General features: G+C 50.8%; 1 protein-coding gene across 1 annotated transcript in view; it reads left to right on the forward strand.

Moving 5' to 3' along the window:
* DDR1 (discoidin domain receptor tyrosine kinase 1) overlaps positions 1 to 14,977 on the forward strand; it is a 296,382-nt gene that overhangs the window by 232,315 nt on the left and 49,090 nt on the right. The window contains exon 12 of the mRNA XM_078641698.1: positions 6,375 to 6,482. Within this exon, the coding sequence (XP_078497824.1) occupies positions 6,375 to 6,482 (108 nt within the window). The remainder of the gene's footprint in view (positions 1 to 6,374; positions 6,483 to 14,977) is intronic.

The following is a 14,977-nucleotide window of genomic DNA, read 5'->3' on the forward strand; positions in this document are numbered from 1 at the left end:
GGACTCTGCAGTGAGGTCTGTAGACGCAGTAGCCATCTTGGAGCGGTGGCCAACCATTGCAGAATCACTGGTGACCCGTTTTGTAGGTATGTCTTGTACGTATGCTCTGCAGCAGTGTGCCTTGACTGCACGCTCTGGTGTGGTATGTCTTGTACGTATGCTCTGCAGCAGTGTGCCTTGGCTGCACGCTCTGGTGTGGTATGTCTTGTACGTATGCTCTGCCGCAGTGTGCCTTGGCTGCACGCTCTGGTGTGGTATGTCTTGTACGTATGCTCTGCAGGAGTGTGCCTTGGCTGCACGCTCTGGTGTGGTATGTCTTGTACGTATGCTCTGCAGCAGTGTGCCTTGGCTGCACGCTCTGGTGTGGTATGTCTTGTACGTATGCTCTGCAGCAGTGTGCCTTGGCTGCACGCTCTGGTGTGGTATGTCTTGTACGTATGCTCTGCAGGAGTGTGCCTTGGCTGCACGCTCTGGTGTGGTATGTCTTGTACGTATGCTCTGCAGGAGTGTGCCTTGACTGTACGCTCTGGTGTGGTATGTCTTGGTGGTTTACTTTCAGGTGTATGTCGTGGAGTGGTTTACCTGAGGGTGGAATGCCTTAGAATGGTGTATCGAGGAGATGTTATTTGCAGTTGTGTGTCTCGGTGGTGTGCCTCACAGTACTTTGCATTGGAGTGGAACCAATTGGACTGGTATCCCTTGCTGTGGTATCCCTTGGAGTGGTATATGGCTGATGTATGAGTTGGACCCGTGTACAGCTGAGGTATCCCTTGCTGTGGTATACCTTGGAAGCAGGTCTTTCAATGCTGTGTGTTGGATGTGTGTTGTGCAGTCATGTGCCTTGCACAGGTGTGTCTGGGAGTTGTGTGTTGATGATTTTCCCAGTGAGAGAAGTTTCCCTGCAGGTTTTAGCCCCTCAGTGTTTGGGGTGTAGTGGGTAAGAGTCCAGTCCCTGCTTGTAGGGCGTATGTGGTGGGTCCTTTTGCTCGGTTTGTGTGGTGTGATTGGTGTTTTTGGACATAGTGGGTAAGAGTCTATGCCCTGCTTGTAGGGTGTGTGTGGAGGTCCCTATTGCTCCGTTTGTGGTGTGTGCTTGGGACGTAGTGGGTAATAGTCTATGCCCTGCTTGTAGGGCGTGTGTGGAGGGCTCTATTGCTCTATTTGTGGTTGTGCTTGGTGTTTTGGGGCGTAGTGGGTAAGAGTCTAGTCCCTGCTTGTAGGGCGTGTGTGGTGGGCCCTATTGCTCTGTTTGTGGTGTGTGCTTGGGACGTAGTGGGTAATAGTCTACGCCCTGCTTGTAGGGTGTGTGTAGCGGGCCCTATTGCTCTGTTTGTGGTGTGTGATTGGGGCGTAGTGGGTAAGAGTCTAGTCCCTGCTTGTAGGGCCTGTGTGGCGGGCCCTATTGTTCTGTTTGTAGTGTGTGCTTCGGACGTAGTGGATAAGAGTCTACGCCCTGCTTGTAGGGCGTGTGTGGAGGGTCCTATTGCTCTGTTTGTGGTGTGTGTTTGGGGCGTAGTGGGTAAGAGTCGAGTCCCTGCTTGTAGGCATGTGTGGCGGGCCCTGTTGCTCTGTTTGTAGTGTTTGCTTGAGACATAGTGGGTAAGAGTCTATGCCCTGCTTGTAGGGCGTATGTGGCGGTCCCTATTGCTCTGTTTGTAGTGTGTGTTTGGGGCGTAGTGGGTAAGAGTCTAGTCCCTGCTTGTAGGCATGTGTGGCGGTCCCTATTGCTCTGTTTGTAGTGTGTGTTTGGGGCGTAGTGGGTAAGAGTCTAGTCCCTGCTTGTAGGCATGTGTGGCGGGCCCTGTTGCTCTGTTTGTAGTGTTTGCTTGAGACATAGTGGGTAAGAGTCTATGCCCTGCTTGTAGGGCGTGTGTGGCGGGCCCTATTGCTCTGTTTGTAGTGTGTGTTTGGGGCGTAGTGGGTAAGAGTCGAGTCCCTGCTTGTAGGCATGTGTGGCGGGCCCTGTTGCTCTGTTTGTAGTGTGTGTTTGGGGCGTAGTGGGTAAGAGTCGAGTCCCTGCTTGTAGGCATGTGTGGCGGTCCCTATTGCTCTGTTTGTAGTGTGTGTTTGGGGCGTAGTGGGTAAGAGTCGAGTCCCTGCTTGTAGGCATGTGTGGCGGGCCCTGTTGCTCTGTTTGTAGTGTTTGCTTGAGACATAGTGGGTAAGAGTCGAGTCCCTGCTTGTAGGGCGTGTGTGGCGGGCCCTATTGCTCTGTTTGTAGTGTGTGTTTGGGGCGTAGTGGGTAAGAGTCTATGCCCTGCTTGTAGGGCGTATGTGGCGGGCCCTGTTGCTCTGTTTGTGGTGTGTGCTGGGGACGTAGTGGGTAAGAGTCTATGCCCTGCTTGTAGGGCGTGTGTGGCGGGCCCTATTGCTCTGTTTGTAGTGTGTGTTTGGGGCGTAGTGGGTAAGAGTCGAGTCCCTGCTTGTAGGCATGTGTGGCGGGCCCTATTGTTCTGTTTGTAGTGTGTGCTTCGGACGTAGTGGATAAGAGTCTACGCCCTGCTTGTAGGGCGTGTGTGGAGGGTCCCATTGCTCTGTTTGTAGTGTTTGCTTGAGACATAGTGGGTAAGAGTCTAGTCCCTGCTTGTAGGGCGTGTGTGGCGGGCCCTATTGCTCTGTTTGTAGTGTGTGTTTGGGGCGTAGTGGGTAAGAGTCCAGTCCCTGCTTGTAGGCATGTGGGGCGGGCCCTATTGCTCTGTTTGTGGTGTGTGCTTGGCACCTCCATGTGTCTTGGCGTGGTCACCAGCTTCTCACACTGTGGTTTTGCGACTAGTTGAAGAATCTCAATCCTCTGTATGTCGGAAATGGTTGGGAGATCCAATTGTGGTGCTTGTTAAACATGATGTTCATGGTCCCATCCACTGTGGGTGGGTGTTGCTTTTTCCAGTCTGTGTGTTGGGGCTGTTAGTAGGTTTGGCGTGGTTTGCGGCCTCTTGCTCCTCTATGTGCTGGGTCTGGTCAGAGAGTGATCACCTCTGTCTAACAGGCAGGATTGGGCCTCTCACTCCTCTGTGGCTGCTGTCAGTGGCACTTACACCTCTGTGTTGTGGGTGTGGTTAGTGGGCGACCACCTCTTTGTGTTACATCTCCCTGGGAGGTCTCTCTGCTCTGTGTGTTAAGAGTGATGGGGGCTCTCAGTGTTAACTGCCGTCAGTGGGCGATTAATCCTCTTCGTCTTGGCTAGGGTAAGCGTCTTGGGTGTGATTAATGTGTGATCACCTCTGAGTGTTAGCTGTGACTTGGAACTTCACTCCTCTGAGTGTTAGGTGTGACTTGGAACCCACACTCCTCTGAGTGTTAGGTGTGACTTGGAACCCACACTCCTCTGAGTGTTAGGTGTGACATGGGCCTGTCACTCCTCTGAGTGTTAGGTGTGACTTGGGACTCTCACTCCTCTGAGTGTTAGGTGTTACTCCGTGCTCTCACTCCTCTGAGTGTTAGGTGTGACTTAGGGATCTCACTCCTCTGAGTGTTAGGTGTTACTCCGTGCTCTCACTCCTCTGAGTGTTAGGTGTGACTTGTGGCTCCCACTCCTCTGAGTGTTAGGTGTGACTTGGGGCTCTCACTCCTCTGAGTGTTAGGTGTGACTTGGGGCTCTAACTCCTCTGAGTGTTAGGTGTGACTTGTGGCTCTCACTCCTCTGAGTGTTAGGTGTGACTTGGGGCTCTCACTCCTCTGAGTGTTAGTTGTGACTTGGGGCTCTCACTCCTCTGAGTGTTAGGTGTGACTTGGGGCTCTCACTCCTCTGAGTGTTAGGTGTGACTTGTGGCTCTCACTCCTCTGAGTGTTAGGTGTGACTTGGGCCTGTCACTCCTCTGAGTGTTAGTTGTGACTTGTGGCTCTCACTCCTCTGAGTGTTAGGTGTTACTCCGTGCTCTCATTCCTCTGAGTGTTAGGTGTGACTTAGGGATCTCACTCCTCTGAGTGTTAGGTGTGTTTGGGGCCCTCAGTCCTCTGAGAGTTTGGGGGTGATTGGGGGCTCTCGCTGTAGGGTGTGACCTGAGGCTGCTACTCCGCTGTTCTTGGCTGCTCACTGTAGTCTCTTGGATAGCTGGGTTTTGGGTGTGGTTAGCAGGGGATCACCTCTAATTGTCAGGTTTGATTGGAGCTGTCTTTGTGTTTGGTGTGATTGGTGGGCCTTACTCCTCGGTGTGCTGGCTGCTGTCGGTTGACTCTGGGCTCTCTGCATCTTGGGTGTGGTTAGTGAGTCTCCACCTCCATGTGTTAGGTGTGATTGAGGCTCTCACTCCTCAGAGTGTGATTGGAGCCCTCACTTCACTGTGTGTTAGGTGTGATTGAGGCTCTCACTCATCTGAGTGTTTGGTGTGACTTGTGGCTCTCACTCCTCTGAGTGTTAGGTGTGACTTGGGGTTCCCACTGGTGCTCGGTGGGAGCGATTGAAAGGCCCGTCCTGCTCTCAATGCTTTAGGTGATAATAGTGACTGTGGTTGGTATGCCTGGTGAAGTCCTGTTTTAGGTTCATGCTTGGTAGTGTCTCTGGTCCCTTGCGTAGTATTAGTATATTCTTGAGTTGTTGAGAAAACAATTGCTGAGTGAAGCAAGCAGTAAACTGCACCCTCGCTACTATCAAGAGTGCCATGCCTGTAGAGCTGCTGTGCCTGCCACCGGCGGCGGGCGGGCGGGTGGCGTGGTAGGTTGGGGGAGTAGGCTTCCCTACCTCTGTTTGTTGTAAATTGTTTGGGTTTTTGCTAATCTGCGTATTGGAAGGCATTGTTTGGATGGTTCTTGCTCCTCTGGGGTTGGGCGGCTCTTTACTGGAAGGGTTTCTTTAACTGTTCCTTCTTTGGGTTTTCACGGGGTTGTTTGGAGGACCCAGGCTCCTCTCTGTGCTGGAAGTAGTTGGGCTGCTGTGTGCCTGAAGGGGTCTCCTTGAGCTGAGGAGGTGTGAGCCTTGCCATACCTAGTGCCTTGTGGGACTACTTGAAAAGCCAGGTCGTCAGCTTCTTGCAGACTTCAAGTAGTGAGGAGGCTCTTATGTGTACCCGCAGGTCATTCCACGCTTTAGAACTGACGTAGGAGAGGGCTCGATCGCTGGATCTGGGTTTGTTCATGCGTGTGATGTGTGCAAGTAGGAGTGCAGATGTCTGGATGGGTTGTGAAAGCAGATGTGATGATTGAGGTATGCTGGGCCAGTGTTTGTAGTGCCTTGAAAGTGTGAGTGTGGAGTTTGAATTGTGCTCGTTGGTGAATGGAGAGCCTGTGGAGCTCCTTCAGATGTGGTGTGATGTGAGTGCGGCGTGTTGTGAGTGCGGCGTGGGAGGTTGAGAGTGACTCTGGCCTGCGAGTGCTCAATGGTCTGCAGCCTCCTGGTGAGTTTTTTGTTGATCCCGGCATAGAAGGTGTTCTTGTAGTCCAGCTTAATTGTGACCAGGGCTTGCTTTTGAATTCGCGGAGTGCATCTGCGTTTGAATTTGTTGTGTGGGATGGTCAGTGGGATATGTCTAAGAGGCATTCTGGGCTTGATGGGAGGTCTCTTCATCTGCATGTTTGGTGCTAATCGTAGCCTTCCAGTGAGATGTGTATGGATGTGGTTGTCTGACTCCTGCTGTTTTGAGTGTGGTTGTCTAAAAGTGGTTGCCTGGTTCATAATTCTCAATGTATCCCGTGTGGTTGTCGGCGCCTGGATCCTCTGTTCTTGTGCTCGGTAGTGGTTGCTGGTTCCTATCATTCTGTGTGTTGGCCATCGTTGATGTGCCCCTTATACATCATCTTTTGGAGGAAGCTCTTGCTGCTTTGTGTGAGCTGTGGTTGTCTGGCTACATGTGAGGCACCCGCTGGTAAAATCCCACTGTTTGTGTGAACGATTTGCTTGGCAGTTCTCTTTTCAGGGCTTGTGTGTGTATGAGGGGCATAGTTGTTACTCTTCTATTCCTTTGAATGAATCTGTGTGTGTGTTCAGCAGGACATAGTTGTTGCCCTTCTATTCTTTTCTGTGAGTTGAGAATGTGTGTGAGAGCGTGTGTATTTGTGTGTGTGTGTGTTTAGTAGGGCATAGTTGTTGCCCTTCAATTCTATTGTGTGCATTGAGACTGTGTGTGAGTGTGTGTATTGGTGTGTGAGTGTGTGGGATGATTTTCCTTCTTCTACTCTTCTGTTGGGCACAGATGTTGGCACTATGAGTGTTGTGGGTTAGTTTGCTACTTGAGATACGTTGACCGTGGCTCGTCTATGGTAGTATTGCAGATGTTTCTACACAGCTCTCATCCCACAGGTGTCGGGGGCTTGTGATAAAACTCAGCCGTTGCCGGAGAGCCCCAGCTGTCTGAGGTGTCCCCTGTCTCCTGTGTATACTTGTCCCTATGTCTGTCCGTGTGTTCTCATCCATTGGTTTGTCTCTCCCTCCTCTCCGACAGCTCTTCTGTTAAACAACCCGGCCTATCAGCTATTCCTCTCCACGTACTCTCAGCCAATAGGAGGCCCTGGCTGCCCACCGGACCGGGCCAAACCAATCAACAGTGATGGTAAGAGAGGCCATGCTCTGAGAGAGAGCGCCCCCTACTTGCCACTCCTTCTCTGCTGGCCTTTCTTCCTCAGACCTCACGATTACCTTTCATCGCCATGTGTCTTGTGTCTTGTGTCTTGTGTCTGTGTCCAGTTACGATGTCTGCCCATGTCCAGAGTCCTGCTAACAGCTGTTTTCTCCACTCTCTACCCCTCCCACGTCCTGCATGCCTAACACCATAGAGTCTGTCTTCTTAGCACTGCAGTGTGTCCAGCGTTGGACAAGATGGCGGCACTCCCTTGCAACCCGTTGCGCACGCATGCTCGCGGGGCGGGTCGCACAGGGGTTCACGCCGGGGATCACAGGGGATAAAAAAAATTCAAAAGAAAAACTTACCGGGTCCCACACGCCTCCACTCCTGCCCGTTCCCGCACCCGTGTTTTCTTGCTGCTTTCTTGCTTTCCAGGAACAGGAAGCAGGCAGCCTCCCTCCCCTCCTCTAAACCAATTACAACGCTACAATGTCAGAATTGAGATTGGTGTGGACAGCACCCAGCCGGCACCTGTAGGTAGGCCATGTTCTCTATGTAGGCTGAGCCTACATAGAGAAAATCCTGGGGGCCGACCAAACAGTCACAGCCCATAACATTGGGCAAGCCACACCTCCGACCAGCCCAACCGCCCGCCCCCAACCAGGCACACCGTTCTGCTATCTCGCAGCGCGAGAAGCAGAAACAAAAAATAGTATTTAAAATCTCATTTTATGTTTCTGCTTCTCACGCTGCCCAAGAGCAGTGGGGTGACGCACCTCCGCCCTCAATGAGGAGCCGCCCCTGCTTGCAACTGTGCGAGTGCTCGATAAAGCACAGAGTGGCCGTACCACAGACATCAGCCAATACTTCATTGGGACTTGTCCAACTTGGCAGTGGTTTGCGACATATACTAGTAGCTTTCCCAGTGCTGGAACACTCCGGTGGAAGTAACTACGCGCTCTATAAATTACTTTATTATTATTATTATTATTACTGGGGCTGTAGTACAACAATCACTGCCAGAGAGCTGAGGGTCTCACGGGATCCTCTGTCGCTGTGATACCCTGGACATAGCTCACGGTGCCACAACACAGAGCTCAGCGGGGTAGGTATGGTCGCCCTGGGCATCCTGTAGCGCTACAGACGGACACGCTAGATGGAGAGCTTTGTAGTAAAGAGGTCACTGCCGAAGAGCAGGGACTAGGGCATGAGGGTCCGTCTCGGGTCTTCAGCCGCACACCCCACGTCTGGACACAGCACCGCGGTGAGCCTGCGAGGAGGCTCTGATGAGTCCCCAAAGGGCCGGTGACGAGCGCCCCGGTGAGCTAGCGATGAAGGCGGCCATTTTGTATTGTACATGTGGGTGTTTTACAAAGGATGGCAGCTGAATGGGTGACGCACACAAAAGATGGAGGAAGTGGTGGTGGGTGAGTGTGAGGAGGCAATAATGAATGAGTGAATGAATGAATCCTGGATTGTGGGGGAGAAGCAGAAGGATGAGTGATGTCTTTGTGTCGCAATTTGCGAATAATGTCCAACAGGCTCTGATGACCATCCACTCCACTGCGCAGAATGTAGAACTGCCCAGCCAAGGAGGACCTTCCAGGTAGAACTAAATACTGGACAGAAAGTGTAGTGGGATGTAGAGAGATAGAGACATGAATCACATTCCAAGGTCTCCTGCAGCACCACTCGTGCATCCCACGTCAAGATTTACATCAATGTTAACAATCAACGCTGTCTGGGAAGGGGCGTCCTCTGTATGCAAAGGAAGAGCATATATGTACTTAGTGATACTACGCATAGATGTTAGTCTGCCACAGTCACCTCCCCGCTTCAAGATGCAGGACCTCGGTGTACCTGAGCCAAACTGCAGGAAGCCAGTAAAACAACGAGCAAGCAAACCAAGGATACTGTGCAGGGGGAGGGACCGAGCAAAGGGAGCACTAAAACTGCATGTCGCTAAAAAAGAAAAACTGCTGCGAAGTCCCATGAGAGGCAGTTTTTATACTTCAGAAATTAGCTGGTCTGAAAAATCGTGCAGGCACACTTGGGGCTTCATTTAAGAGGTTTTGGTGCAGGACAGCACTGCAAGGAATCTTGCTGCGCCTCCCTGCAAGAAGACAAAAGCGCAGGATTGCACCCTATCAATAAGATAGGGCACATTCCTGTTTTTTTCCCCTACGTTGGCACACAATTTGTGACATGTGCCAAACCAGGCACCCCTGTGCCAAGGGTGCAACGGTGCCTGTGTGGCAGAGCTGAATGATGTTGTGCAAGAAGGTACACCTTCTCTTTCTCTGTGTGCTGCAGAAAGCTGCACACATAGAAAAAGGAAGAAAAGAGGAGAAATGAAAACATTTATCCTTTTTGCGCCTTCCAAATGCCACCCTTGGAGTGGTTTTAGATTCTGGCTCATTCCCAGGTTTACGGTTTCCCGTAAACCTGGGAATGCTTCAGATTCATGGGTTTTGGGTGGGAACGCCCACAGCAACATCCATGGAGCGCCCCTTTCAAGTAGTTTTATATGTGAAAGGGACACATATTTACAAGGCCATGAAAAGCCACGTGAAGTGGCTTTATGTGGCCTTGAAATTATGCTGTGACACATTGCGCCACTGGATCCTCAAAAAGGTTAAATTCCAGCGGTGCAGAAGTGCCGCTCTGGATAAAAGAAGAACTCCCACAGTTCATCCTTATTTAGGTCAACAACGCCATGGACTTCCTGCCATTGCAGCTAGAAGCACCAAAGAGATCACCACCCCGTCATGCTTCACTCACCTGAACAACTGCTCCGTTCCCTTTGGGTGATGACTGGATCTGATCTCCAGATGTTGACCTTGGTAGACTGGAACGTCAGTAACAGGAAGCTGTAAACTCTCCAGAGCCGTCTTGAACCGTGGAAGAAGGAGAGACGCATAACCAGTCAACATTAAATTAGGACATCTGCTGTCTGAGGAGTCCCATCCGGGGTCTGCCCGGACTCCACTTCGGATGGCCACATCACAGTGGATCCATCGTCACTGGAGGAGCGTTCAGGGCAAGTCTTGCAATATTGTCTCTGAGTGCAATCACGCATCCTCGCCGCCGCATGCAGTGCCTTCCGCCTATCTTAAATCCAAGTCCTGTGCACACGTTTCAAAATGTTAGGTTCTAATGTCAGAGCATTTTCCGCCTATCTTGTATAGCCTGCTCCGGATTGGGGGTGGCTTCTAGTTGTGGCAGGAGATGCCTGCTCCTCCTACGCCTCCCAGTACGACTGGCTCTGCAAATGACAGCTTGTTGCGCAAACCCTTCACTCCCTATCCATAGCACCGGCGACCAGTAGATACCAGCCAAGTCCAGACTTGTACAGCAGCATCAAAGAATCATGTGTCACCATCTGAGACCACTCGTAGCCTTGCCGGGAAGAAGAAGGACTATTTGATGCCCAACTCCCAGAGGCATCGATTAACCACTAGAAATGAAGCCCTCTGCCTCTGCATCCCGTGGTGTAGTCAGGGAAGAAAAGTCCTGTTGCATTATCCACTTTCAGCTCTCCCCAGCTTGCATATGTGGTGTTGGCTGTTCACAAGGATGGATTGGCCGTCGCATCGAGATTCCAGGAGGCTATGCTAGCCATAGGGTCCTGGATGTCAATGAACTGCTTAAAATTAAACTCGGACAAGACAGAGGTGATGACTTTTGGCAACTTGTCTCCGGTATGGTCGGACAGCTGGTGGTCTACTGATTTTGGCCCCCGCCAGTACCGGTCGCCAAGATCAGAAATCTTGGGGTCATACTCTACACCAAATTAACATTTCTCCATCATGTTAATACAGTGATCTCATCCTCCTTTTTCACACTTAGAAAAATCAAAAAAATACTCCCCTATCTACCTCCCGCGGCAGGAAAAACTCTTATAACAACTTTAATATTTTCAAAACTGGACTATTGCAATGCCCTCTTGCTGAATGCCCAGCAGCAGGTATTGGACAAATTGCAATCAGGCCAAAATGCGGCAGCAAGGGTACTACTTTCCATTCCCAAGCATCACTCCATCTCTGAGGCCATATGTCAACAGCACTGGCTTAGAGTCAGAAGCCGCATAAAATTTAAGGCCCTCTGTATCGCGTATAAGGCCATCCACAACTCGGGTCCACAATTTCTAATGAAGGCCTTCAAGATCTACACCCCGAGCAGGTCACTTCGCTCGTCATCCAATTACTTTCTTCCTCTCCCTCGCACTAGAACAGTTGCCTGGGGAGATAGACGTTTTCTAGTAGCTACTGCGAGGCTTTGGAATACTCTCCCTTTCACCATCAAGACCAGTCCAACCCTTTTAATTTTCCATAAACAATTGAAAACTTGGCTCTTTGATCAATGATTCCATTCAGCATGAAATTTGTCAATTGACAATCCTCTGCGCCGAGACACCTTCGGGTATTTGTGCGCAATAAAAATCTAATAAACATAAACATAAACATATCTCCCTTAGGACAGCTTCATGATCCCTGAAGGAGGCAGAAGAGAAAGGGTCTGCGACCTGTCACCGGCGGCGGACGGCTCTCCGGCACTCGATGGGCCCACTTCACAACAAAGAATAGGGAGAGTGCACCTGCTGGCAGTAGGTCACGCAAACATGTCTCCGTATAAGCAACTGCACCAGCCCCTTCTGCTCCCTCGGGCAGACCCACCACCTACACGTTGTTCTGCCTGGAGCAGCCCTCCACATCCTCCGCTCTTCATTCTAGTGACTTCTCACGTGCCGTTAGCTGCTGTATCTCTAACGCTGTGGTTCGGGTAATAGGGTGGGCTTCAGCGAGTTTTTGCTCAATGTTATGTACCTTGACAGTCAGCTGGCGATGATCTGCGTGCTCCAGGGTGAAGTCAACTGTGATTTTGTCGATGTGGCCCTCAAGGCAAGTGCGTGTTTGTTCGAGGAAGGTAGCTATTTTCTCCACAGCTGCAAGCACAGAGTCATGTTGGAGTCCAGGGAGTTACCTGCCCTGGCGGCCAGCGCCCCCGATCTGCTCAGTCCACCAACATGGAGGAGCTTCCAGGTGTCAACGCCACCGCCCTGTGCAGGCGGCCCATCGTTGCACCAGAGGCCCAGGCACTATGAATGACATGCGGTGCAGTGCAGCATGGCCAGCCGGCCCCTTTCCTCCAGTCAAGTGTATGCTAGTCAGAAATCTTCATTTGGGCAGCACCGAGGGAAATCCCCCATACACCCAAAAGCACAAGAACATGGGCCGGTGAAAGGCAGCACCACCCTGTTACCTCCTCCTGTCTAACAGTGGCGACCAGGTTATGTGTTCCCAGTGCCCCTTTGAGTGACAGCAGATCAAGCTGTGTGCCCAAGGGCCTGGGACACAACCGACCTCGTACCCTAGGCACCCACCGCCATCAACCGTTGATATCAGCGACTTGAGCCAGTTAGTGTAGCCCTCCACCAGTCTTTTGCGGTGTCCTCGACGATGTGGGTCCGCTGCAGCACAGGGATTGCTCAGTGCATGGTGTGCGCCACCCACAGGCGCTAGGCATGAGCCCAACACCGCTCCCTGTCCTCACCTGGACATCGACACCCAGACTCTCTCCAAATATGTGACTCAGCCAGCAGGAGCCTCAGCCACGCCAGATTTCACTGAGCCTGGGAATAGCAGTCGCCACTGGGTCTGTGGGAAACCTCCTGATGCAGGTGAGGCACAGGGCCTTCTAAGGCGCCAAGTCACGGTGCTCCCACCACACAAGTTCAGCACAGCTCTGGGGCCTCTCTCTCCACAGCTTCCGGCCAGCACCACCCCTACGATGCAGAGAGGCGCAGAATCCCATCAGCAATCTCTTCCAAGCACCCAGGTGTAGTGGTGGCACGTGTTATGCAATGCAGACCAGCCCAGATCAGTGCCCAGTGCCCAGCGCCCTACCGATCACAGCTCTAAGGGGCACCAGGCAGTCTTCTCACACAGGTCAGCAATGTGTCTCCATGCGACCTGCCAGACTTCGCCACCAGATAAGGGCAATGGCCGACGCCTCAATATATACTGCTGCGACCCACAGGCTTGGGCCCGATGCAGCCCGCCTCTGCCATCAGGCCGCAGTAACTCCACAGCACCGGTGCCTCCCACTCCGGCTCTCAGTCGCAGGCCCAATGAGGCCTCCTGGCCCCGGGGACTGTCCGCACTTCCAGGCATAGGCTACTATGGTTTCGGAAGGATGGTGCAATCAAAAGTGCAGCATAACTGTTTTTCCCCGGCGATGGAACTCTTTTCATAAAGGAGGTCCTGATTCTGGATTTCCTCTTCCCCTGGGACTTTGGCTGGCCATCCTGGTTGTGGGAGATTAGGGCGGAGGGGGGTTGTTCACCTGTGCTGAACCTAGTCCTGGCTGCTCGATTCTGAATTCCTGTGGGGGGGAGGGGTTCCTTAGAGGTGTTTTGGTAAGCTCTTTTTGCCTCTAGAGGATGAAAAGTAATGTTGGGCTGACTAACATGAATTTTTGTGCTGCTAATTGGCCAGCGGTCACTTTTTTAACGCTAATGTGTATTTTTCTATCCCCTTGATAATAGTGTTAATGACAATTTTCCTAGCCACTAGCTAATTCTAATGCCATGTTGAGACATCTTGTAAATATGTCGCAAACATAGCGGTAGGATTTGGCATTTGGCCGCAGTTAAGAAATTGCCGCTAATCAGTGTAAAAACTGCATAGCAGCAATTCTTGTAAATATGCCCCTCAGTGTTTCTATACGTCCCGGCGCCTCAGCCTCCAAATGCAAGTCCGTCACTGGCTTAAAGGAGAATACCAGGATGATCTTCTGACTAGAGTTCTCAAACTCCCCATCCCCTGCTGATTGCTGACGTGATGTTTGTGATAGAAGAGTGATAGAAGCATGCCCGCGTGGGTATCTGAGAGACAAGACTCAGAAAGGAATGTGAAGGATGACAATTCTGTGTGAAAAATGTGAAGCTAAAGACAGATTTTATCACAGAGTTGGCCGCTGAAAGGCAAATGAGTGGAAAAGTATTTACACGAACGACATTTCTGTAGGATTTGAGGAATTTGAATATTGTTGCTTCTGTGAATGGACCTTCCCAATGGAAGAAACATTCCGAACGCGTTGACCGTTGTCCTTTACATAAAATGCACATTCAGCAAATGCAGCAGATGTCCAGAGAGTCCACCGGGTCGGTCATGTAAATGAATGGAAAGATGGCAAAAGGAGACGCATTTCCAAAGCCATCGAAGGGTCCTCAGGAAGGATGGGAAGATGCCCAGCTGAAGGGAATCTCTTCAGAAGTATTACTGAGAGTTCCATAACTTGATGGAACACTCGCCTGATGGTGGCCCTTTCTGAACGCATCGAGTATAGCCGCTTCCTGTGGCTAAAGCAGAAGACGATGGCTTGAAAACAAATGGTGCCAAGGGTTTAGCCAGGGTTCTTCCGGGAGCGCAAGGATTACCAACTGGACACCTCTAAAGGTGACTGAAGGATACACCAGTGTAATTGATGAATAAAGGCACTGAGCTGAATGAGATGTTTAAATAAGGTAAAGGGATGGCCGATAGCAAGCACATTAATGATGAGTTGGCCATGATCATCTAGGTGAATGAGATTCCTGAAGGGAGACTGTGGAGGTAGAATGAGTAGATGCCTCCAGTGGCAGGAATGTGGAAGAGTTCCTGCTAAGGACGACTCTGAAGGGATTGAAACATTAGCCATAGTCATATAAGCGACATAGAAATCGACCAACTCCAGGACATTCCAAAAGTAAATCAAGGAGACCACAGACAGAGGTCTAACGGGAATGTCTTTCTCAAGGGATAGACATCAGCCATTGTCCTCTAGCAAAGGACATTCTGCAAAGGATTAATCTGTTGCCTGCAAGATGGCTTGGCTGACATTTAAAAAAAATATGTGGTTAATGAAAGATGCTCAACTGAACGATATTTCTGAAGAGATAAAAAGATTGGTCATGTTGACTTAAAATAGGTAGGAGTGGGCAAAGAATTTCGCTCCGCCGACGGAGATTGCAGAGTTTTGCCCACTCCATGTTTAGCACAGAGTTCTGGAAAACTCAGCGAAGCGTCGTGGAGTGGAGTTTTTTCTTTGGAACATCTACTCGAGCGGCAGAAAGATGCAGCTCCCTCTGGCACGACAATTTACACTATGATCAAGTTCGCGCTATATAAAAATGTATAAATGAATAAATAAAGGAGAAGGTACTGTTTTTAATGGAAGAATGAGCTAGTGGATGTTAATGGCCCTCAGATGAATGAAAGCTTGCGTTGATTATTGGCATTCAGAAGGGGCCTCTTGATGACATTAGTCTCTGATGGTTGTAATGGAAGTATTATTGAGCACTAGGTTGATGATGGCAAATCTGATAATGAAGCATCACTGGGTGTTGCCTTTATGATGATAGACCTGAGGATGAGGCATTATTGGGTGTATCCTGAATGATGATCGACCTGATGAAGAAACATTATTGAGCGTTGCCTTGA

This window comes from Lissotriton helveticus, chromosome 5_1 (genome assembly GCF_964261635.1).
Source record: "Lissotriton helveticus chromosome 5_1, aLisHel1.1, whole genome shotgun sequence".
NCBI lineage: Eukaryota > Metazoa > Chordata > Amphibia > Caudata > Salamandridae > Lissotriton > Lissotriton helveticus.